Source organism: Thunnus albacares, chromosome 7 (assembly GCF_914725855.1).
Source record: "Thunnus albacares chromosome 7, fThuAlb1.1, whole genome shotgun sequence".
NCBI lineage: Eukaryota > Metazoa > Chordata > Actinopteri > Scombriformes > Scombridae > Thunnus > Thunnus albacares.
In genome coordinates, this window is record NC_058112.1 from 10118530 (window position 1) to 10145137 (window position 26608).

Here is a 26608-nt window from a genome sequence, read left to right on the forward strand (position 1 = left end):
TCATTTCTTCCTTGTACTATGAAATTGTTAAGAAGTTATACAGCATCACCTGGTGGATGAGTTTGCACATTGCTGTTTATTCAATTTTTTAAGTTGACATGACAATATGTAAAACAACATTCAATTTTTTAGTAATACATGTGAATTAACATGCCAATTTATAAGAATTTTCATAGCTAAGAACCGATATGGCCAGCAAGGTTTTGGTTTAATTTGAGCAGCCAAATCTTCATCACATTACTTTTTCCATAGGTGTGTTACTGTGGACAGATTAAGAAGGTGCTCTTTCAATACAAGTATTACTCTAGATAAATATATGGTTCATTGTGTATAATTGATTATAAGCATTAAGTAATGACTCATAAGAATGTATTGCTTATTTGTACCAGTCAGCGTCCTGTCAGATACCAGGATCAAAGAAATTGTCAGACTGTGTGCTCTCAGAAGGCAGCATTCAGTTTGAGACTGAACTTTTTGTTGATTGTTACTAGCATTAATTGCATGCTTTATAAATTATCTAGTTTCTTCAATTGCTTCAAGGTGCTCATACTCTGTATTTTGGTTACAGCCCTGAAAAGATTAATTAGGCCCTCTTGCACAGCATAGAAGACACAGGAATCGAGGCTGGTTCTTGTCTCTAGATATGATATCATTTAACACACAATTACTAAATTCTTTCAAAGATAAAACTAATTGTATTTTGTATTGTTTTCCTTAGTTGATGTTTGAGGCAAGTAGGTACATTAATATGAGCTTTTAAAAATATTTAAAACCTCTTCAGATAATCCAGATCCACATCTTGACTAAAGACAACCCTTCAGTGGGTACCTTGGCAATGACCTCAGAGCACCAGTGAAGTGGGAAGATCATTTTCATCAGCTTTCAATACACTACAGTGTGTCCCAACTGTGTCCAATGCAGTAGACTGGAACAAATTCATAAACTCCAGTATCACATCATGTGATGGTAAATGCTACTAGAAGCATGATTCTCAAACTTATTAGGTTCAAGCCAAGATATTAGCACAAGTCTTCAGGTTTTATCTCCTAAGAATACTTCATTGTAATCTGAGATCATAGCAGGCTAGCTAAAGCTTACAAGCATCCCTTCTGAAAAACCACAGATTTCAGACCTGCTTACAAAGGAATTTATAGGATATTATGGGTTCAATTGGTTGATGTGGATCATATCCAGATATTTAAGGAACATCAAATCTTAAATCAATACAAGGTAAAAGGAGAGTGGTTAGTGTCTATATATGAAATTATAGACAAAAGCTAAATGCAGCAGTGCGGAAAAGAACCAGGTACACTTCGGCACTTGTCAAGGCATTTAGGATGGAGGAAGGTATGTTATTGGCATGTCAACGTCACCTCAAACTGACAACACGGGGCACATCTGGAGTCCAAACTGTGCAACAGTATGAGCTTCGACACCTTCTATTATACAAGCTACTAGTACACTGACTATGCAAACACACTTTACCTTTCACATTACACATATACTATACGCACCTACACAGGTTTTTCCTTGGCTGAGGTGTTCCATTGCTGTTAGTTTTCTAACATTGCTGACTGATACTAAATTGATACAGCTATAAACTTACTTGTTGACTTGTTTTCTCTGATGACCGTTCCCTACAGTACATAATGACATAAATCTTAAACTTATTTTCTACCTACAGCTTTGACAGAATGTGGAAAATACAGTACTTCATTCATGAGCTCTACTGTATTTTAAAAATGCCATCTATCCCTTCATGAGGTCCAAGTTTATGGTGGAAAACAAATACTGAACAAAACTCACAAGTACATCACTCCATCTCACATATACGCACATCAATAATCAATAACACTCATCAAGACTAGAAAATATTCCTGACCTCATTTTGTCAGTGTTACATTCAGAGTTGTTTAACAGTCAGCATCAATACCTTCCTGTCTTCATGAGAAACTGCGCTGACAATAGCGATATTGTCAATGGGGCCATCTCTGCCTGGTTTCTACCCTGGTCTTCCCTCTCACTCTTTGGCCCACTTGTGTTACGCTGTGTGTCTGTGGATCAAGGGAAGTCTCTGTCTCCCTCTGGTGCTCAGGTGTTGTACTCGGTGAGGCACTAGGATCCCCAGTTATACTTAACGCATCTTGTAGTCGTGGGATATTGCTGCTTCACATAACTGTCCTTTGAAATCCAGCTCGAAGGTAAAGTCCAAGTCACGCTGCAGGTTGACAGAGAGAGAAAAGAAATTTTTTTTTTTAGAGAGAAGCCAGAGAAGCAAGAGACTAGGAGACAGCAACTAAGCAAATATGCAGCAGAAAGTGAGAAAAAAAGACGAGACAGTACTCTCAGATTAGATTGCCTCGACAGCAGAACATGGTGTTAAATAAGCAACAGACTGTTTGTGTCAGACAACAAGAGAACACAAGCGCCGTTTCCTTCCCAGAGGGGGAGGAGAGGACACTGACAAGGTCAACAATAAAATCTATTGTTGTTTGTCTGGAAGTCATTGCAGTGCTGCTGCCTGCTTGACCGCTATCCAACACTGAGGAGAAAACAATCTGTCGTGGGCAGGCAGCACAGGAAATGAGTCACTTCTTAGCTCGGATATATAGACAAGACACCAAGTAATACTGTGAAATATTTTCATTTTATATTTACTAAATGTTTATACATGTATGTATTTATATGTTACATCTATCTTCATCACCTACTTAGACAGTAAACATTAGATTGTGCAATACTCACAATGTTTTTCTCATTGGGCTTCATAGCAATGCTGCCAGTGATCTCTTCTCCTCTTCGCACAGTCAAATAATCCTCTAGGTAAAACACTGTCTGCTTCCAGTGGGTGTATGGAGCATCAGGAGCTGGAAAAAACACATACAACAGCAATTTTAATCTTTTAACCCTAATGTTCTGTTTGAAGTCCTGCTCTATTTAACAGCTCAAAAAACATACTTCACACTGTTTGGTGAAATATGTTTTGAAGTGATGAATTGTTGCAGAAAATAACACGTATTCTGGTTGGGGTTTCAAAGCATGGTTAAATATAATGGCTTTATATCTGTGCTCAGTGCTGACAATACTTTGCTATGCAGCATTGTTCCTCCTGAGTGTTAGAACAGTTTGTTATTAAGAGGTCTAAAGGGGAGTCAGACGTCATTATGTTGTAAATGACCCTTAAGTAACATCACTATGCAGGATATCATACATTACTTTGTCCGTGAATTGCTTTTGACAGATGAAATGAATGTTTTTTGTTCTTGCATAATCCATATAACATATAAAACATGAAATACTTCCTCATTGTACTTCCTCATAATAGCAAGCCTTTATGGTTATTTCTGTATTTTGTCACTTACATTAAATGTGCAAGCCCAGTTTGTGGGAGAGGTTACACTTCAATACTTTTCTACATGTTATGTTTTCATATGGTTAGAAGAAAAAAAACATGTTTAAAAGGGGTGGGGGTGGAGGGATTGGTTTATTTTGCAATAACTATCATCATTTTGCATATGAGGAAGTATAGCCTGTGTCAACAAAACACAAGGGTTAAGTTGAGTTTTTTTACTTTGGCAACACACCAAAGTCACAGGCGCGAGGCAAAAGTCCTTGTCAATGATGCATTCATTCATTACTTTACCCAGTTAATCTTCTTGAGTGCTGCCAAGGACCTGATGTCTGTGCCAAAATATACACTGAGCAGAAGGCGGAGAGACACCCTGGACAGGTTGTCAGTCCATCATAGACTCATGATGGTATCTACAGTCTCCTGTCTAGCCAACATGCATGTCAGGAGGACAAAAAACACAACATGTACAGAGAAAGAGCAGAGGCAAGGAACCAATTCTGTGTCCGTCCCTCTTGATTTCAAGATGACAGCTCTGCAGTAAAAGTTGGAAAATGCACGACTGCATTCCTGACCTTGAAACAATCATCTTTCATCACCGTTTTACTTTGTATCTATTGTGCTGCCTTACGTCCATTAAAGTGTGTGTGTGTATATATTTCTGTCTGTGCGCGTGCACAGAAATAGATGGGTAAAATCTAACACCCCAGCCCCAAAATATATGTGAGCAATGCATTCCCCAGTGCCCTGACCGTTACTGATCGCTTGGCCAAGATTCAAAAGGTCAGCTGCACTTAAATCGAATTTCTGCCAGCTGTCCTGGGGCAACTTGGTAATTCTGCCTCTATAGACGAGCTCTTTGTGAGTCCATAGATAAAAGGGCCTGCCAATCAGCACGGCGGTAGCACAGCCCTGGCTCTAGGTTTTTGGGCATAGTTCAGTTAAGACACTGACAAGCATGCCGTGTTTCTTATGCTAATTCAGTAGATGAGATGGCATTTCTACTGACAAGCATGAATTCTAATCTTTGACCCCTGCTTGCCCTTTCCCCATTGGCTGAGAGTCTCTGTGTGTGTCTGATATAACTGTCCTTCATGACTGTATGGGGAATCAATGGCACACTCTGGCTGTGTGTGTGTAAGTTTAGATGTGTATCTTAAAGTTTAGGTAGGCAAGAAGTCTGACATTGAAAAACTTGCCTGACAGACAAACTTGCAGAAAATCAATAGAACAGGAAATTAAGGGAACTGGGTTTGGGCAGAAAAAGCTTGGGTTAGCAAATAACTATATATGGAGGAGATTAAAGGTCCTGATTATTTGATGAATAAAAGATGATGCACATATTTATTTATGCCATAAGATCTATTGCACAAACAAACATTTATAGTGATACAACCTGTTTTGGTTTTTTTTGCTTTGTTTTCTCTAAGTAAGATGCCTTCCACTCCATCACAACTAGAGGTCAGTCACACACCAATTCTGACACAGCATTGCCCAGACTGGCCATAAAAATTCAGATCATGACAATAAGCCTGATATGAACTGCTCTAATGTACAATGACATTTACTGCAGTGATCCATGCTTAAAGCCTCATCACAGACCACGCTAGAAAATGGCCTCTGATCTATGATTAGAGGTACGTCTAAGCACCATGAGGAAGGAGGCAGAGTGAGTTCACACACAAAATTTCACCATGACCTACCTAGAGCCTGCTAGACTTCTTAGCTTTCATATCTAGGCAAAGTAACCAGCTACTAAGGTTAGTTATGGGCATAACACACAATGAGCGTGAGAAATGGACCACTGTATAACCTGGGATGTTCTGACACATGGATGTTACACCCATTTTAGTTCAGCTAAAATAGTACTGCGAGTGCCCTAGTGAGGCTTCCCTGCAGCTGATTCCAAACCCCTGGCTGCCAGTATAAGGTCCCACATAAACACACACATTTGATTCTGGAAGGTTTCTTTTGCTCAATGAAGTGAAATACAGTTCCAAGGGCATTTATTCTCTTTACTCCCTAGTTTTTTCCCCTCCCTCTCAGTAGTCTATACTGTTAAGTGCTTGCTGCCAGCATCCTACTATTCACTGCAACATGATTTTGGATGCTCAGGGTTGGTTTTGGCAAGGAAGGCTGCCAGAAAATGTAATTTAATTTGAATGTAAACCTAAAAGTTTTTAAATCTTCTAATATCATTATTGGTTTACTTGTAACATTGGACAGGTTAAAGGCAAAAAGCATTTTTATTGTTTTAATTAGTGATGTATATAGAAACATCCGCCTGAATTCAATATCATAAATAAAAGTGCTTCTCAAGCAAATGAATGGTTGGACACAAGTTGTTTTTTTCCTCACTAATTTCAACTACATTCTTTTTTCAGTCCTCTTAAAAACTTTTTCTCTTCACTGGTTCAGATGTCTGTGCTTTCATCCTCTCAAACAGAGTAATGTATTATTGGTTGTAAGGGCTGTACAGTTCACTTTATCCCAGAAGGGCTCTTTTCTTTTACATCTAACATTTGATCTATATTTGGCTCACTGAAGATGTCAGGGGAAGACATTGTATGTGTATGTGAAAGTATGAACTCTGCTGTACAAGTAGATACTGAATCTGACCTCTGGGGGGTACTGTTCTGTTGCTGAAGCTTTACTCATATCTCTCTGTGGAGGAAGGTAATCCTATTTAAAGAAAAATCCCATTACTATCACTATAATGAATATACCACAAGCTACAGATGTATGCCCACACATACACATAGGTCCCTATATTGCTGTATATAGAAGTGTGAGGCATCTTACCGGTGGAGAAACCTGTCTTCTTGTGACACTTAGTGAACTCAATGTTGAAGTAGGTGACCAGTGCATGGATGTAGTCATTCCTCTGGATCTGCAGGCAGAACGATGAGGTGAATGAGAGGTCCTCAGTCTTTACTGTGTAGATGTCCACCTCCTATTGGAGTAAAGAGATGGATGCTTCTCAGATATCTGGACCACATAAACAAAACTCCAACACCATAAGTCATTGGTATTAATATATTAAGCTCTCTCTAAACATCCCTTATTCCCCTTTTAAAGGAATATATATATATATATATATTTCTTGCCAAGAATTAAATGAGAAAGAGATACCTCTCTTATCTCTGTCCATTGAATATTAAGCTTGGCTTAGCACAAAGACTGAAAACAGAAATCCCCACAGGACCCAAGTGTAAAGACAACATATTGCAAATTAAACAAATTAATGTCTTAATTAGAGAGCTGTAAAGATGCTGGTGGGTGGAATTTGTTACATTCGGACAGAGCCAGGCTAGCTGTCCAGTCAGCTAGTGATAGCTTATTTATTCCAACCATTGACTAAGGATCTGACAATCTACCAATAATCTAGAAATAAATAAATCCAGAAATTTTGTGATGTTACATACAATACATAAAAGAGACTGAAAGGACGTACATCAGGACATACAGTACAGCGTCCACCCCCATTGGGACTATACCACAATGCTAATAACCATTGACAATGAGGCCAGTAACCCTTGTGTCAATATGACAAGGAGAGGGGGCCTGGGGTTATCTGGAAGCTCTAACTATTGTCAGCCTCCAGGTGTTATTCATGCATGGTGCTAGTAGGCCAAACCTCTAAATGTGCCCTATTTCCAGTCAGTTTAACAGGGTATCGGATACCTCATTGTCCAGCAAGGCCATGTTCAGAAAAGAACAAATTGTTCCAGATCATTGTTTACTGCCATGTCAGCGGCACTGCGCCAACATATCATGTTAGCTTTGATTGCTAAGTAACAGCGGGGACTGCAGCTCACCTGAAACCTACAGCATGCTGCAGGGTAAACATGTGGGCAGGAGGTGTGATAATCTTGTTTCATGTACCATCCGTGCTAATAGATATTCACTACTAGCTTTCTGGCTTTGGTGCCAGATGTCACATTTGCTGTGGAGGAATGAGCCTTATGTTTGCTGGCAATAAAAACAATGCAATATTAATGTTGGATTACCCCTGCTGCCTTTGCAAAATAATCACTCTCATAAACACATTTACCATATATTTACTCTGGCCATGCAGAATAAAGTTCTCAAAGTCACATTTCAAAGTTTAAGACAGCAATATAATGCACTGCAATGTTTACCCTCTTGCAATTACATTAAAGGTAAAATAAAAATTTTAAGAGCACTAGGTTGTTAATATTAAATTAATTATTTTCTCCAGGATTATACTAATGTAATGGTGCTCATCGAGTATTGTTGCCAAAGTTTTGAGCAGTAGTTAAATAACATGATGTCCTACGTGTGCTACTGCTCAGCTGTGCAACTTTAATAAGGTCATTCAGTAATCCATTTAAAGACAATAAAGTTTGTCAATGGGGTATCATTGTTGCAAGCCTTTTTTTTTCTCCACAAGATCCAAAGACAGGCAGCATTCCCACCAGCTTCATCAAAAATTTTATTAAACTCTTATGACTGATTGCTGGGCCATTTTTCTTTAATATCTCACAGCATTTAAAATGAAATACTGTCTGAGGTCAAAGAGAACAAAAAAATGGGTGCATGACAGTCAGTGGCATGGAGGAAGCAACTCTGAAGTCAAGGTATGATCGTACTGCAATTTTCCAGCAGGACAGAGATGAGATAGGGCAGGGGCGTCTAATCAATGTCAGCGATAAGAAGGCCACCATGACGAGGAGCACAATCAGGACAACTAGACAGGCTGCTATTGACATGCATGGCACAGCAGCCTGATCAGTTTAATCCACACAGTGAGGGACAAAGACAGGGCAACAGCCATACATCAAGGTGGAACTCATACCAGCCACAGCATGTCATGCAATATGTTTACCAATCAATCAATGTCATTGAGTAGTTATGGTTGATATATATGTGTGCTTGCGCATGTGTATGTATGTGTGTGTATTACCACTGTAGTCACAACTGCTAATATATATATATATATATCAACATTGTGCAGTCAAATCATTCCCTCTTACTACTGATGGTCTGTTCAGTTTTCGTTGGCACAGTTTTCCTCCACAGATGAAGTGTACTGACAGTAGTGATAATGTTGAGAAAACAATCTCACCAAAGGGTGCATTTGGTAGCTGATCTGGAGCTTTTGATCATATCGTACAATCTTCATCAGTAAATGTTTACATTTCCATTTTTTCTGATGTCTTCTGACTTCTTGTCAATGTTGGCTTAAAAGCTCAATAGACCTTCTGGTAAGACTGCTGGTATACTTCAAGTGCTCAGAAAAGAAAAATGGAAATTTGAGAAAGTGAGCAAACTCAATCTTGTGATGAAGATCATATAATATGATAGAAAGCTCCAACAGCCACCAGATGGATGTTGTGATAAGATTCTTTTGTCAATTGCTGTTTCCAAGATCAAAAATGAAGTTTGAACCATAGCAGTGATAATCTCGTGATAGGGTTTTGCTGCTGCATAAACCAATGGTCATCAGTGCCACTGATAGAAAACACCTGATGCCTACAATTTGCTACAAGGGTGATGAAGCCCAGTATTGTAAAAAAAAAAAAAAAAAAAAAAGATTGATGACAATCAGCCATATTATGATCAGTATTTTACCAACCTTGACTAGGCAGGAGTTGGTCACCACCTGTTTGGAGTCCACTACATCCACCAGTGGTTCCTTCATGGCCACATTGCGGATACAGGTCATGTCAAAGCCATACACGTTCTCCCACCCTGGTAAATACATTATCATTACTTTACCATATTCAGTTGGTAATTAAACAGCAAACATATGAAATATGTTTCTTCTTTCCAAGTTTTTGTTCCATTTCTTCGGTGGTAAAAGTCGTAGGAGGTGTAAACAGGTGGGCTGCAGCTAAAAAACAACACTTGTCGGAGGCTATCTCACAGATCTTCCCAGAATAGTCTGATCTATGACCCCAGAGACAGACCTCCTGTGATTTTGAAACAATTTTCATTATGACAGATGAAGGTCACATTGTGTTCTAGTATGATTTGTAAACATGAGCCTCCGTGAGGCTTCAAGTCTTTCCTCGGATATCCTTGCTGCTTAAGCTAAATAAAATCATGCATTATTCATTAAGCTCCTTAAGATGTGTGTGAGTGTGAGCAAACATCTCTATCATGACCCAAAAGGAGAGAGCTAGTTGAGTGCGCCAGAGAGCTGGTGATAATGAACAGGTCACACACCCTTGGGGACTTTGTAATGTACTGTATTTGCATTTCTTGCCACTCACTTAAATAAGGCAGAGTAGCACTAATGACCACAGGATGCTTTACTGGAGTGCTACAGAAGCCCACTTCTAACTCAGGCCTGCAGAGAGAGACATTTGTGGTCAGTATAGTATGTGTACTTGTCTCACCACTCACTTCAGTCTGGCCACGTCTACAGTTCACAGTTACAGAATAATTGCAGACTAAAGTGTATCCAGGCATCTTAGGAAAGCTTTACAGTCAGTGAAGTAATGTGATATGACTTTCCGGAGATATTATCTGCTGCAGTGTGGTTGTATAATTTCCCAGATGTATGGGGGAGTGTGAGTAGGATGCCTATGGGCTATTGCTCTGTTTCTCTGTTGTCATCTAGGTTATGCACCAGCTTAACACTGACTTTGGCACCGCTTTGTGTCCAGAAGCAAAACATCGCCTACGGTCCTCCTTGCGGGCTTAGAGTGGGATGATACAGAGATGGAGAGGCTTGTTGACTTATAATACCAATTACCGCCCCCAGTGTTATGCCTGAGGAAAAGTTCAGAATCATTTGCAGTGCTGAAAGGGTTGTGCGTGAATGCAACCGCACTTGTGTGAGTACAATGCAGGGTTGTGGACAGTGTTCTACATGCATGGTTCATTTCCAATATAGAGACATAATCCTGGTTATAGCTGCCCAAGGGGCGAACTACAGCTACATTGAGGACACCTGGTGCAATACAAGACAGTTACATTTCAGAATCCAGGTTCAGGTAATGAATACACACACACACACACAGCCCCACATTACATACACACTCTCACACTGAGCTTACAATGTATTTTGAAGTCTTTATACTGTCTGTCCTCTATGGCCACCACATACAGAGAGGCACGGTCAGGAAACATTAATCCACCGGGTTTCTGTTTGACAAATGAGGCAAGGAAATAACTCAGCAATGAATTCTGAACACATTATAAAAGGTCTACAACATTTGTGACATTTCATTCCTAAACTAAGTACAAGTTTAAATAATTGAGGAGTTATTGCTCCCTCTGTGTGCTGACTGATGGAGCAGGACCTCTGCTCATGATGCACAACTGCAAGACTATAACTGTTATTTTCCAGTTATGTTATATAAAAGAATACATAATAACAATAAAAGTATTTTTAATTAAACATTAAAAATGTCCCATTAATGTAATCATGCTTCCTGACTTTTGAATTGTGTTTTAAATTGTTCGTTTGTTCTGTTAATGCAATAAATCCTGTGTTATTATATTTAGTTGAGCAGGATTATTTTTATTATTATTTGGTTAAAAAAATAGTATTTGTGGCTTAGTTTATGCCTGGTAGCTTAGAAACTGGTGTTACTGCAGGACACGCTAATTCATGTCTGTAATACACACACACATATTCCACGCAGCTTACCAGCCACTTGTCCCTGGCAAAGATGACAGTGTTGAGCATGGATTCATAGAAGAGGCAGTAACCCATCCACTCCGATATGATGATGTCGACCTTCTCTACAGGAAGCTCCACCTCCTCCACTTTACCTTTGAAGATGGTGATCACTGAAACACATGACATATCTTTTAAATCATGAGCAATGCTAGATGTTTCAGCATATAAAAAGCGTCTTTACAAACTCCTACACATGAAAGAAAGAAAGAAAGAAAGAAAGAAAGAAAGAAAGTTGGTACAGTATGTGCTCCCATGGTAGCCATGCTGTTCTTATGGAAATCAGCAGCCCAGTTGGGGTTTACAGAGTAGAAGTGGATCTTTGCCCTGCCGGAGATTAGCTGACTTCAGCTTTGTTTGTTCTGCCTTGGCGAGAAGTTATTAAAGAGTTTCCCTGGTGATACAAAGTGTTTGTCTGAATGACATGAGAACCCTCTTCCTCCAACTGGTGATTGCTTTCTGCTTATTCACTGGCCTTCTTGTGCTAAAACTGAACATAGTGTTAACTCTTGTTCCAATTACTGGTGCATACTTGATATTCATAAGTTTATAGATAGAACATTTGCTGACAGTGTGGTTTATGGAGCTATTATTTGGCAGATGCACAGTCAGTAAATTTATTTTCAAAGTTGCAGGGGTGTTATGATAAAAAACATGCTTTGAAGTTACATCATTTGGAAATATGTTTGTACAATTGAATACAAATGAGCCTGTCCAGCCAGTATGAAACTATAAATACAGATTCAGAATTCAACCAACAACCATTCAAAATCCCAACAGTAGAATACCCATGAGCACCCCTCTTCTTCTTTTATACATGTCAGCATCTGCAATCCTTCCTTCCTTCCTCTTCATTCACTATGTCTATCATTACCGTAACCAAGTTTGCTGTTGTCTTCCACTGAGAATAAAGTGCAGTGTCATCAGGATGGAGTGAGGAGGAAAACTTTCAGCTCTTACCACTGTCGAGGTGGTTGGACTTGATGATCCTCTCTGAGTACTCTGATATACTGGAACATTCAATCTGGTGGAGAAGAAAAGAAAAAAGTATCAACTGACCATACTGTAGATCAATTACTGTAATAGAATGTCTACTGCACTTGTACTGACTTGTCCTCAGTTTGCTTATAATGTAAACTCAGAACACTATAAATGTTATTGCTGCACTGATGTTGATTGGAAGGAGTACGTCTCACATAGTTGTTGTTTTTTATTGCTGGGGTAATAAATAACACACAGGAGTCCAGTTGTGAAACAGAAAATAAACTCATTTAGATAGTTGAAATTTTGACATTTGATGTCTACATGTTTTGTTACATTAGACATTTGTAATAACTAGTTGCAACAGGTAGTCTCTAAAGACAGATGATGCAACCAGGATGACACTGTATATTCTTTTATTGAGAAGGGTCGTGGGAAAGCAATCATTTATGTCCCATGTGTGGCCCTAACAGGCAGCAACATTCACTTCTAGAATTTTAAAAAAGTCCTAATGACCTAAAGTCTTGTTGCTGCACAAGCATGTCTGTCCAACACTGCAGCCACTTATAAGGTGCTCTTTGTTAGAAAACACAGTATTTTTTCTTGTTTCTTATCTCTCTATGGGTGGCTTTCATTCCTGATTGAAACACTTCAGGTTTGCACCTGGTTAGAAAACTTGAAAGAGTATTAGCTGGCTTACTATCACCAGATTATTTCTTTAAAGAGTGGAAAATAAAAGAACATGAAGGAAAAGAATTTACAAGGTAATGGCTGCCACTGAAACACTGCAAGAGCATCTTACTTTAAGTAATTATGGTGGAGATTAGTCATTGTTCAACCGAAACCAGGCATTTAGCCCTGATGGACCTCAAACTTCTAGTTTCATTACTGTTTTGTCATTTAAAATTCTTTTAAATTGTCTTCACCCTGCTGCTTTTCTCTTTATCCCACTGCCTTCCTCAGTCTCTCCTGCAATATCTGCAATAATTTCCCTAAGCAGCATCCTTACATCCTCCATACCCTCTCTTGTTCTGAGCTCCCTCGCTTGGCATATTTTGTACTTCCTGGTCTGCCCACCAGCGCAGGACTCATTGCTGATTTATGGAGGTGCCAGCAATAACAGAGTTACAACATCCAGTAATAAAGGTCCTTCATTCATCAGAGGAAACTCTGGACACTTGTAGTAAGCAGCTCTCAAACAAAAATAAGGACATATTTCAGCAGGAGTCATTTGTCAATACAAGGTTCTTACAACATCAGGGAGTCTGAGAGTATAGATTTTCAGCTCAGTGTGTACACTGTGTTACACCATTCCAGGGACTCGGTTTGTCGGAGGTGTGCAGACTTATTTGTGCAGCAAGAGATCCATCTGGTCGCAATCAAGCAGACGACTCTTGAATGAATGAACTCTAGGTGCTCTGGATCGTAAAAAGGCAAAGCCAGGCTGGGACCCTTGTGGAGAGAGTGGGCTGGAAAATAGAAGCACTCAGGTGTGCCTTGGACTCTCATGGAAGAATGAGGTCTATCAGGCTTTTATTATAGGGCCAGAAACTGATTCGACATGCTCTATAAGCAACGCACCAACTGTGAGATGGACAAATTGAGAGATATCATCTTGGATATTTCTCTTTTTGTTGCTGCAATTCAGTATAACATGCATACTGAGATTAAACTCTGGCCTCTGATGTCTAGCTGAGGTCTACAGCACTGCCTCCCTGGGGCAGCCCTATTCTCTGCTGCCTATTAGTAGAGGAGCAGTCAGGAGGCTGCTGGTGGTGCCCACAGCCTTCCGCCTGTATGTCTGTCAACTACTCGTACACAAGGCCCATGGATCTGCCCATTAAAAACCAGCCTGTATCAACTGCATAAACAAACACCTACAGTAATGCTGCACCAGGTGTTTGTATGCATGTGCACTTGCAGGCATACGTGTGCATGTGTGTACTGCTGTGATGTTAGCGTGTGCCAACGCCAGCCCTCTAATTGGCGATGATCTCTCATCTCTTTCTGAACCTCTATGAGAAGAGACAGCCATTAGCCATGTGTCCATCCGAGTCACGCTTCAGTGGGAGTACTGAAGCCTTGAGGCGTGTTCAGAGTCAACACCCCCTCACCCGGTGCCTCTTGCACCTCTCAGTGGTGTCAGGAAGAGTCACTGTCACTGTAGTCAGTCTCTATGGGCTCCCACTAGTCCTTCTCTCCAGAGACCCAGCAAGTTTCTAACTTTGCTCTGGTGTCATGGCACCTGAGTCATAAGTTTGAAACAAGTATCCTGTGTCAGGTTTTTACTTTTACTTAAGTTTCAGTTGGTTTATAAGAATTTAAAGCAAAGAGTTTTTGATATATGGGAGTGTATTCTAAAGCAAACAGATGAACAAGCTTTGATATATTAGATTACTTTTTTTTGAGTGAGTAAGGGTCTGAATACAATACATTCAATATTTCAATATTTCAACATGTTACATAACCATCATTTCTTTAAGATCACAGGTAATATTACATCCCCACCCACACAAACATTATGACTAATACTGTACAAATAACTATATACCTTATCAGCTTCTTATAGCTAACATTTATCAAATACTTGCCTAATGTCACATCTATGAGAAACTGAGCAACATCAGTATAAATCTTCCTGCCACATGTTGAATTAAATTTGAATATTCACACATTTCTGCCAATTTATGGTCAACCAAGCCTGAGAAAAGTATCTAGCTCACATTAGCTTACTTTATATGCTACCTGCTCTGTGCAAAATTACAGAGAGCCAAAGTAAATGAGTGACTGGTGAACAATAAGCATGGGTGAGCTTGTGAACTGGAAGTCACTGCCTATAGTTTTATATCAGGGGTTGGTGAGACCTGGAATGTGTCATCTATACAGACTTCTTCATGTCATATGGGGTAGAAATTAACATTATGAATTACTTTGCTGATTCAAATCAATTTTTTCAGGTCAGTTTAAAGATTTGTATTCGCTGACAGTGTAGTTTCACTTCATCACCATCACACTGTTCACAGTAAGTGAACGCATCACCGTTCATAACTTTGTTACATTCAGTGCTGATTCAGGCTGAATTAATTTCAGTCAGTAGTAGATTCAGCTAAGCAAGATGAGGTTTTATTTTCCAATTGGTACAAAATGGTTGATAGCTCAGCAGTCAACTATTTGCAGCAGAGTTATAACGTACTGTGAATCACGACTGAGCTGACAACAGCACTCTCAGTCTCCACTGTTAAAAGCTACTTATAAAGTCAGTGACAATGGGGATTCAGTATATTCAGTTCCATTTGAAGATTCCATGTTAAAGATTTGTTCATACATGTTCTTAACACCTCTGACATGGAGGGTGGAGATGATAAAAACAGGCTATGATATGACTCTGGAGGGATCACATCACTGAACAACTCAAGACTGTGGTATGATTGCAGAGTTGGTTGTCTGGGGGTTAAAATGTTGCGCTTTACATAATTTAGCACTATATCCCGAACATTTTGATTAAATTACCTTGAGCAATGGACTTTGGCAAGGTATATTATGTATTATTAAACCCCAATAGATATCAAAGCTTTCAGATGAATCAGTTTCCCAGTCATGATTACGACTTGGACATTGATGTGAGCACTATTGACAAGTCTGAAACTGATGATTATGGTAACTCTGATAAGATGAAAACCATAAACAAAACACACAAATAATTTAGTGTACTTTGCTCTCATGTTTGCAATCAGTCATTCTTTGCTACAAGTCCATGATAACACTGACATGTTCTATTATAAAATCTGTCAAAAGATATTCAAGCATACAAAAGAAACAAGCACGGAAAAGATTAAAATTGTCATTTTTTACGATAAAACAAACAATACTTAAACATTGACTTAATTCTAAAAAGTGATCCTTCTCTAATTGGGATATCTTTTCCAAATGCCCACTGACTGCATTCTGATGAGCATGTAACTTTAAAGTCTGTCTCATCCATTCATATTTCTTCAAACCTCCGCCCACCTTTTGGCTGCCATCTCCCCTCGCTGCTTTTTTATCAGTGTGCTCACTGCTCTAATTCCGCCGATGCAAAGGAATCTACACACCCAAGCATGAGGAGGAAATTCTAAATCAAGTCTTTAATCAACTGCAGTAACTGCAGTCTATATATTGAAATGTCCCTGCGGTCTTGTGCATGTCGGTCAAACTTAACAAGCTCTAAAAATGAGAATTGCAGAGCATAAAACAGATATTTGCACCAAGAATCTTAAATACTGTGCACTGTGTGAATGCAAATCATGTTTGGGCCTCCACCCTGAAATTGGCTAGACATGAGCAATGGCCAGAATCTGTCCGTCTGCACAGGCATTTCAAATGTCTACACAAGCAGTGCCTGTGCTTACTCTGATGCAGAAATGCTTTATATAAACGTTAGTTGCTGCAGCCTATTAAAACGCTCTTACTGAGTGCTCCAGATCTCATCATTCCAGATAAGAATGTGTTTCTGTTTTGGATTACATTATTTAACATCTAAGTGTTTTATATTAATCATTTAATGATGTACAAGCGTGGGGCATTAAATATGGACTTAATGTATCAGGGTTATGTGGCTCAGACACATGTGGAATTTAGCAGCAAAGAGCCTTTTATTGGTACTCTGTGGATCCAGAATCGAGGTTATCACTTTTCCTCCTTCTTTCATGACGTCCATATGATAGAGTAATGTTGTTGTTGGCCCGCAGCCCATTCCCTCCACCTCACAGGCTCATCTTTCACATGGAGCTTTATTGGGTTTAGGTATGATAAAGGTATGAGGCTTTGGTGCAGAGCTCACTCTAAGAACATCTGAGTCAAAGGTGAGCTAAATCCCTGAAGTCTTAGTCCCATTTATATGGGAAAAAAGAACTGCGCCAGATGGGCAGCAGTACCATAACACAAAAATGAGATGAAGCACAAACTTCCAAGTGCAGAATGTGAGGATGGTAGAGACAGAGGAAGAGAGAAACTGCATGAGACAGCATAGGAGAAAAGACAAACAAACATGAGAAGCAAGGCGAAGTCACACACACACATACACACACACACACACACACACACATAAACACATAATGTCAACCAGTAGCTCAGAACAAGTCTCTTGGCAATTCCAAGTTAATCATTCCTCCCCTGAAGCAAATATATGCTGTCTGGAGCCACCGCACAAAAATAAGTTCCACGTGGTTATCCCAAGCTTGTGGTGTGTATCCAGCATGTATCCTCAGACATGCCCTGACTAGCAATTACCTCTGCTCCAGTACACGATAACAGAGAGCTCTCAAATCACGACGGCTCAGCCTGTCAACCTGCCTGAGAGGCCACACACTTTTATCACCTGCCTGTCAGACAAGATATTCCTTGAAGATTATGGGGAGTCTGGGGAAAATGGTTAAAATGTATGAACAGATACACAGGGAGGCGGCCATACACATACAGTACATGTGCACAGTGTGAGCAGGTTGTCAGGCTGGGCTCGGCAGTGATCAGATCCTGATGGTTCTGTGCGATAAGGGGCTCCACTGAAAGGGAAACATGTCTTACCCCGTACACGTGCTTTGCCCCTGCTTTGGCTGCGAACATGGACAGGATCCCAGTCCCGCTTCCAACATCCAACACTATTTTGTCCTTGAACACGTGCTTATTGTGGTACATGGAGTTCCTGTAGGTCAGCGTCCTCACTTCGTCCTTCAGCATCTCCTGGTTTTAAGCAGATGACAAATAATATCAGGAAGATGTTGACAAGGCTTACCCCAGCGGAAAGTGACAATATGTTTTCTTGGATTTGAAGCTGGCCATTGGGGGTCTGGATTTGCTGTGATATCTGCAGTGGAGCAGTGACAAATAGCACACAGCCCTCACCTAATCTTACTCTATTTCCTGTTAGGTGTATGGTTTTACATTCAAATCCATAGCTGGGTGTTCCTGAATACAACCTGTGAGCCAGCAGGATCAGCCTGTCTGCATCTCTTCCCCGTCTCCCTCATTATGTGCATGCATGTGTGAATGTGTGAATTATATTCAGAACCAACAAAAAATACACCTGACCTACATCCCGAAAATATTAAAAATTCATTTCACAGGTCACACTCGTAACGTGCTCTTTTTATGCAGCTTTTAATACTTCCTGTGTCTCCTCTCTTCAGAATGCAGCTGATTTCTATGGGAACAGCTACGCTTGCAGAAATATTCTAATGCAGTTTTGAATGGTAGAAGTATGACATACAAAAAGAGGGAAAGAAATGTTATTTCATATGTTTAATAAGGTCTGACTGTTGATCAAGATTGGAAAAAGTTTCATCGGTTTTGAACTTTATCAAAATTGTCTGCTGCCATTTTCCTTCAAGTAGCGCTTACACAAGGTCATCCGCCTCCCGAGCAGAAATTTGTCTTATGATGGGTTCAGATCTTATGTCCTTTAATGGGACTGGCTGACCGTAACCTCAACCATGGCCCTAACCATTTCTGACATAAAGCATTTATTTGTTAGAGGTTGTTGGGGTGGTCCAGAGCAGGAGGATGAGCTTCCTGGGAGGCTATGTTCACGAAAAAAGGTCACACAGAATCATCATTTAAGAACTGAAACAATAGGGTATAAAAAAGGGAAAAGAGGCAAAAGGAAAAAGGTCAGTGGCAGAAAACAAAAGTAACTATTAGTGTGGCCTTTTCAAGATGGAGAGCATTACATTTGTCTGATTTTCTTCTGTTTTCAAACCAAATTAATAATGGCAACTTTGGGGTGAAATCTTTGGGAAAAGAGTCTTTAGACCTTCTTTCGAGGAAAATAACTAATAATAATTTTTCCCTTTTTACAAATTGGGACATTTTACCACAGACTTAACTGATGAGATTTAAGGTCACAGAAACTCTTTTAGAGGTGAATGAAAAAAACACACAAGTGATCAGGCAGGAAGTCTATATTTTAACAATATCATCTATGCTTCTTTAGGGGAAGTGACAAAAATAAAATTTTTAACCCAAACTGTCCATGTATTTGTTAGCTAGATCTTGCAGGGATATTGTAATCTGTTGCTCTTCCAAGCATAATTGTGTTTACATCCAGTTTTGCAAAGCAATGTATGATTAATAGGCGCACTCACTCCCATTGACTGACTGACACCCACATTCAAAGTGAAAATAAATTGTAAGCATTATAATAGATTCTGAATACATTTCTGTATGTGGTCTATTTGTCATATATGGTGTTATTATTATTTGTAAATTACACATTTTTCACAAATGTGCAGTTGTATGTAGAGCTGTGATTACAATTATTTGTTGGCCTTATCTGATGAGAAAATTAGTACGTCAAGGAAGATGCATATTCCACAAGCTGCAAGCAATGCAAGAATCAATTTTGTCCTGGGGCTTCTATATTAGATGTGCAAACATAATTTTTAGTTCCTGAGTTTATTTCCTTAGATTATTTCTTTCCTTGGGACTTTTTTTTTTTAAAACAGCTATTATGCATGACTCAGATATTGTATCAGTATATCACATTATCCTCGTCAAGAACGGATGCAGAAATAAGAAACAGAATAAATATCTATTGTGGATATCACTGTCATAGGACATACAGGCGTACCTCATGGATACCAAAGTGGGCATAAGAGTCAAAGTAGTAGTCTCGTGAGGTCATCTCCTCCGGGTTGAGGAACTTGGACATCTTGCCCCGGCCAGGACAGCTTGGGAGGCTGGCAGCATGGGGTGTGTGTGGCGGTAGAGGAGGCCGTGTGGCATGCTGGATGGAAGGCACAGGCTTGGGCAACGAGGTGGGCTGTGCCGACTGGGATGGAATTATGCGGATTGGCTGTGGCTGTGGCTGCGGCTGTGGTTGCTAGAAAGAGAGAGATAAAGAAGAAAAACACTTCATTAAGTCTGAGGCCACTGGGATTTTTTAAAGTCAAACTTCCTTTGGAATAAGAGAGGTGTTTTCTTTTGGAAGCATTCAAGTAACAGAGTGATTTACCTGTGCTGATACACCGGAAAACTTGCAGGTTTGTCAACACATGTTCTCTTCCAACCAAATGCATCAATAGTATCAGAGGGAACAGTTTGCATTTATAGACAGTGATTGGCTTAGACTTATCAGCCATTCCCCTTAACATTTTTATCTGCTCTCATGCCTCTTAGCTCATCTGTCAGCTTGCTGTTCAATGAAGCTGTCTGGTGAGTTCACAGAGTCCAGAGAGTCCATTCAATCTGGAGGAAACTCGGATCACTGACATGAAGTCAGCCTGTCTGTCAACAGAAGGCAGAAGGCGAGAAAGCACAGAAGGTACACCCATAATGCCCTGATTATCACCTCTGAGACCTGCTGGGAAGGTATAAGCATGGTGAGACAGCCATGCATCTCAGTACTGAGCCAGTAAACCATTCTGGTGTTTATTCTCATTCCAACTCTCAGGCTTCTAAAAATAAATGATAAATAATTGTGAGGATGGACAAAAATAGGTGGCGTTTATTAAAAGAATATATTTAATATTTTATCTGAAAGAAGAAAGCAAGGAAGAAGAATAGAAAATTGAAAGACTTGCATCTTTTTCAGGCATTGTATGTATAATTTTAGGAATAAAGACCTTACCACTACTGTTATTGCCTCTTCATTTTTCATTTATCCAGTCTGATCTTGCAGTATATTGTGGAACATGCTTCTGCTGGGATTTAAACTATTCCTTGCATTTTTTGATGTTGCACCTGTATCTTTCAGAGCTATGAATTCTGTACTACACCTTCCTCTCCAGCTAAGGTCATCTAGCTTTTCAAAAGGTGGTTTTCTATCTTTGAGGCGAAGGATAGCAGCAGCTTTTTTGACTTAAGTGTTAAGATTTCAACAATGACCTTCAGAAGGAAGTCCAGCTCTACATTTAATGCACCCAAGGCATCTGGCAGAAAAAGAGTTGCCCTGATAAATGATAATGACACAATTTCCAACAATTCTATAAATTTAAAGCTGCTTTTATCCAAGTTTTTTTCCCCATGTTTTTCGTCATCGTTGTGTTTACAGCTTATCTGTACTTTCCCCAAGTGGCCACAAAATCAGTTAATGGTCCAGTGTGTAGAATTTAGTGGCATCAAGCAGAACAGACCTGGCAGAGATGGAATAAAATATTCATAAATATGTTTCAATTACTGTATAATCACCGGAAGAGTCCTTTATACCTACATAGAGAGCGGGTCCTCTTCCACAGAGGCTGTAGTGTTGCACCACCATGTTCCTACAGTAGCCCAGAACGGACAAACTAAACACTAGCTCTAGAGAGGGCCTTTTGCATTTTACGCGTGTTTCACATCCACCGTAGGTTCTCCTACATGCTTTGAAGGGGTGGATCGAGGGAGATGTATTCAGTTAGTTGTAATCTGCAACCTCACCACTAAATGCCACTAAATCTTACACACTGGTCCTTTAACCCTCATCATATCAACATATTTAACATACAAGGACTACTAACTGGGGTCCCTGGGGACCCCAAGAATAAAGTAGTGTAAGAAAAAAACGACAAATTTATTTAAAAACTTATTTCTTCTCAAAACATTATTAGTTATGTGATTAATGTCATCTGAAAAAACAGATTATTATTATTATTTTAGGAAAGTTAGTTAATTTACATATTGTGTAATACAAAAATGTAGGGTTGTCGACAGAGCACATGAGGAAATCTATGTCTGCTGCATTTGTGTCTGTCTCCTTCAAAATGACTGACAGAGTGCTCTCACCACCCCCCGATAGTGTGTGATACTTTAAAATTAGGACCCACGGCAAATATGAACTCAATAAATTGTTCCATCTATTAAAACTGCATAGGTGAAATTGGATGCTTTTGACTGGGCTCCCCCAGGACCCCAAGTACATTGGTATTTAAAAAGTACTCATTAAAACAGAAACAGAAAACAGAGATATGAAGTCATTCAGAACAAATTGATTGACAAAGTCATAAAAAAATCAGAATGATAGAATAAAGCACCTGTGAGATATGACAAAAAGTACAAAAAGTAGATCTCTGGGGTCTGCAGGTACCCCAGTCAGTAGGATTAGGATTAATCTAATAGGACTGACATATAACAAAGTCAATAAGGTGTATAACCTCACTAACAGATGAAGTCATACTGTTGTAACTTACAGCACCAGCAATTTGTGGCACATACATCTAGTGGACTTAAAGTCAGATTTCTGTCAGTGGCATTGATTTTCTTGTTTGAAAGAGTCGATTTTCTTCCTCTCCTCCTTTTTTTCCCTCCTCCTACTTGTACGTATCCCTTTAAGATGGCCATCATATTTATCTTTGTCCTCTCTTTTCCTGCTGGGTTTAAAATGGCAGGGACAGGGACAAAGCGACCAAGAAAATGATGTGTGAAAATGCCTGGTCACAACATGGTGCATTCACACCAAAGCTGACCTTGGTCAGTTAAATATCAGGTGTTCACTAATGATGCAGAGCAGAAACCCTGAGAAAGATCATTTCATGGCTGCTCAGTTACCCTACTGCTACCATACATGCCATTTTGAGATCTGGTCTCTAATTCCACCTGCAACATCCAAACATAAATGAACAGTAATATCACTGTTATGTTAACTTTTATACTGAAATTGTAAGAAAATTCTGAAAACTATTGGTAAAAGCTAGAACAGCAGTTGTTGAATAATGATCATATTTGAGTGCTGCCTTCTCCTTGGTTTAAATGGATTTTAAGTTGATCTGTACAAATAACAATAGTGACGGAGTCAAATGCTAAGTAACATTACGCTTTTATCATCCAACCTCTGGGAAATTAGAAGATCAGTGCCTCTGCTTGGTCTAAAGTTCAGAGAGTTTGATTGTTTGTTATATGGGAGATGCATTGTGAGTTGCTTGTAATTAAGAAGACCAACTGTCAAACTTTTCTAAGCCCCAATGTTGATCTGAAAAGGGACCACTTCAGTGCAGTGCAATACATTCTCACATGTTCATCACTTTGGTTATCAATTACTCAATAATGCACTTTCTCAGAAATGACATAATCAATGTTGTCTTTTCAACATCTGACCTAAAGTTAAACTATGGTCAGCTGCGAGATCCGTACAGTTGTGAAGACTGCAGGTTAATTCTTGGCATCTTCTGAAAAAAAAAAGCAAAAAAAAAGCAGGATTTGATCAACAGCTGGCTCCAAGCCAAGACTCACAGAGTCAATAGTTACAAGACAGGGCCACAGAAGAGGTGATTAAGGATGCCAAGTTTAATACAGAATCCGATAAGCACTTTCTAAAAAAGTTGCATTGCGGAAAAACAAAAATCACTCTGAGCCGTCATTAAGAGATAAATTGAAGTAGACTCGGGGTGCAGTACGGTCAGAGGAGAGCAGCTGCAGAGAGTGTAACTGAGATGCCCTGTCAAAGGAAAGCGAGGGTACGCGCGTCCTTGCCACCGACCCTTCAGACAGATAAACACATTTGAGGTTCTATTTCAGACTGGATCCTCATTTCTACACTGAGGTGAGGCTTGACATCTGAGAAGGGCATTCACTTGCTACTCGTCTGTATGAAAAGTCACTTTGTTTCACTATTGAAGTTGACTCGTTTGTATAATGTTCCTCCTGATGTCAATGCGTAGATTAGTTGGTAAACAAATGTGTCTTTGCATATTTGTGTCAAACATCATAGGCAACACTTACTGATGGTCTACTGGAAAGAAGGCTTTTTACTTAGATAAACTTACAGAAAATCAGCCTCACAATTCATCATTTCATGGGGAAAAAAATCCTCTACCAGCCAGAAAAGACAATCACTTTGGTTCTGTGCCATTACTGCACTTAGGCGCCTCTGATAACACAAATATTCCAAAGCAGCAGAGAGCAGGGGAAGGGAAAGATCCATCCATCCAGTGCCCTATTCTAATGTATCAGGTGCCTGCTGCCTTCAGGAGGTAAGTATATTGATAAAATGCTGTGAGTTTGAGGAAGGCTTCTCCTGTGAATGAGCTTGCTTAGAAGGAAGTTTTTTGTGATTAATAATGTATAGTGAAGCAACATGAGGCTGTCTCCAACTTCACAGGGTGTTTTAATCTTTTAAGCATTCCTTCCAGATAAATCAGCATCGCATTGCTCATTGTGAATACAGATATAGCACAGGACTCAATGAAACATTGAGCTCATGCTGTTCTGTTTTGAATTTATAGCCCCAAAAAGGAGGCACGGTAGACAAATTCCTCTATGAAATGTGTCAGAATGTAGATCATAGTACAAGGTACTTACCACATACTGTGCATTTGAGGAAATAGCACTGTAAGATTTCTGGGGGAGGCAGAAACTACTGCCTGCATCTTTGGGTTTCCCCTATTTAGAGAGATCCCTGAAGGACCCATGGGCCCTGAAACACCATGTACTATGCTCACTCCACTTTCTGCAGTCCCAGTCTGCAAGGTGCTGCAGTACCTTGGACAGCGCAAGATGGAAAGCAGCAACACGCTGTGTCCCGTTCAACCTCATATCGCTCACCAGATATTCCTTATTAAAAACAAATCAAAGACCAACAAATACATTGTATTTTACGTTTTGGTTTTTTGTTGTTGTTTATTTTGCAAGACATTGTCTGCGAACATGTTTTTGTTGGACAACTGTTTATGCTGTAAGGGAGGGAGAGAGCACAAAGCTTTGTTGCAATATCCCATCACTGTCTTATCTTCTAATAAAAGTGAAATCACACTGTTTCTCACACTGAAATCCCTGCACAACAACCCAACCTTAGGAGCTACACGGTTAAAAACGAGACCGTATAATACGACCAGTAAGTCGATGCAAGGATTTTTTTTCCAACTGTGCTCGATGTTTTAAAAAAAATCTCACTTGTCTGGCGCCTGCTCTGCACAAAACGCCTGTTTTGTCGAAGGTGAACATCCTTGCAGAGGGAATCTATCACTCAGGACTGCTGTCTCACTATCCGGACAGGCAGCATCCGGCATATGTCCTAGATGCAACTTTTAAAGCTAGGACTCATGCTGCAGGACGCATTTAGGGCTCTAACAGAGTCCGAAAACTGAGCACTCTCATTCTAGCGAAGAAAATCAAAGGTGTTCATTACACTTACCTCCATGCTCTCGGATTCCGCCATTTTTCTCCTGAGGAGCATGCAGCGGGACGAGTGCTTAATTCCCATAAGAGCCGGCAAAAATGTGCTTCCACTTGACAGAAAACACTATGCGCCTCCCGATTCCCAGGCTCCTTTCTGTAGTTCTTTGTCGTTGAATAATTCTCATTCACATCCCACACTGCAGTGTTTTTTTGAAATTCTAAGACTGTAAAATGACACAAAACTACATGAGGTCCCTAAAGCATAGCAGCCGACATTGCCATAAAGTGTAGATTCCATTGTGCAAAAGTTTGCAGTCCACTGGTGTGCTTTCCTAGAGAGTATGAGAGATGAGAGCATCATCAGCTGAGATAACATAGGTATTAAAAAAAAGCAACGTCCTATCCCATGACCTGGCAATCGCAGATGGAAATCGCAGATTGCTGCACTAAAAGCAGCAGATTGTCATGGATTCACTGTTTTAGCCCCAGTTTGATTGATTCCTCTACTGCAACATTGTTTCTAAAAATAGTACGGCTGCCGCTGTTACCTCTCAGAGTGAGAGGACTTGCATTTGCCGCTGACTACATGCAGAGAAATCTGATGAGTGCACTCTTAAAACGTGCCCAGGAATTTCATCTGAGCACATGCCACCGTGGATGTCCCCCTGCTCATCATACTCAATGCAACTCATCTGGTTTCAAGGATCTTTGTTCCATTTATTCGCTCTCCGTGCACACAAAGTGCTGAACGCCGCCTGCCCAGAGAAAGTTGGAGTTGGTTCACTCTGTTGAAAGCCGAGGACGCTCTGTGCTCAGGTTGCACACAGGAGTAAGAGAAAGTGCTGTTTGCATGCCTATTATATGCTTCACCTGCTCTTCTCACTCCAGGGATAAACCAGTTCAACCTCAAAACACACACATACACACCACACACACACACCCGTTTCCTTGATTCCTATTTCCTTTCTCAGCTGTTCAGTATATCCCTAATGAAATTAAATGTACAGTAATCCCTTGTACAGTTCTGCTAGTGCCATGTTTGCAATTTTCATATTTCTTTTAACCTTTTCATATTAGACCTGTCATAAAAAAAAATATACAGGTTCTGCCCACACTGCAGTGGTTTTGGCTGTAAGTTTCATTCTCTGTGTTTACTGCAGAATGCTCCTGTCGGCAGAACAGTTTCATAACTAAGCATGTGCCACTGTATCTTGTCTGTGAAGTCTTCTGCTTTTGCACTGGAGTCTATTTTGAGGAGAGGCCATCCCTCTCTACCACCCACACCACTCACCACTTGTTACATTATTCAGCAGAGAGGGTGGGCAGACACTCACCAGGCAGCGAGCAGGTACCAGGATAGAAACCTGCTCAAATGTTCTGTTCAGTGCCAACACCTTGCGCCACCATATACATAAATAAATCAATTAAATGCATGTGTATAATACATGCATAATGTATGAAAACAAGGATACATTACATTACTGTGTGTACAGATGTATATATTCAATCAAATAAACATGGCAGCTATACAATATCCATGCAAGCATATACTGTACACCTGA

General features: G+C 39.9%; 1 protein-coding gene across 2 annotated transcripts; it reads right to left on the bottom strand.

Moving 5' to 3' along the window:
• Positions 1 to 17: 17 nt before the first annotated feature.
• LOC122986181 (protein arginine N-methyltransferase 8-B) lies at positions 18 to 25815 on the bottom strand. Of its 2 annotated transcripts, none has more exons than XM_044357311.1 (10): positions 25063 to 25815; positions 19588 to 19839; positions 17547 to 17702; positions 11964 to 12027; positions 10974 to 11116; positions 10378 to 10465; positions 8949 to 9064; positions 6152 to 6302; positions 2746 to 2867; positions 18 to 2218 (listed from the first exon to the last, which is right to left on the bottom strand). In XM_044357311.1, exons 1-10 carry the CDS (start codon positions 25129 to 25131, stop codon positions 2135 to 2137), a joined length of 1245 nt encoding a protein of 414 aa, XP_044213246.1. In that variant the 5' UTR covers positions 25132 to 25815; the 3' UTR covers positions 18 to 2134. The 2 variants fall into 2 exon arrangements, with proteins under 2 accessions (XP_044213246.1, XP_044213247.1); XM_044357312.1 differs by lacking the exon at positions 18 to 2218 and adding an exon at positions 5969 to 6031 and having other exon boundaries at positions 2781 to 2867.
• Positions 25816 to 26608: the final 793 nt, after the last annotated feature.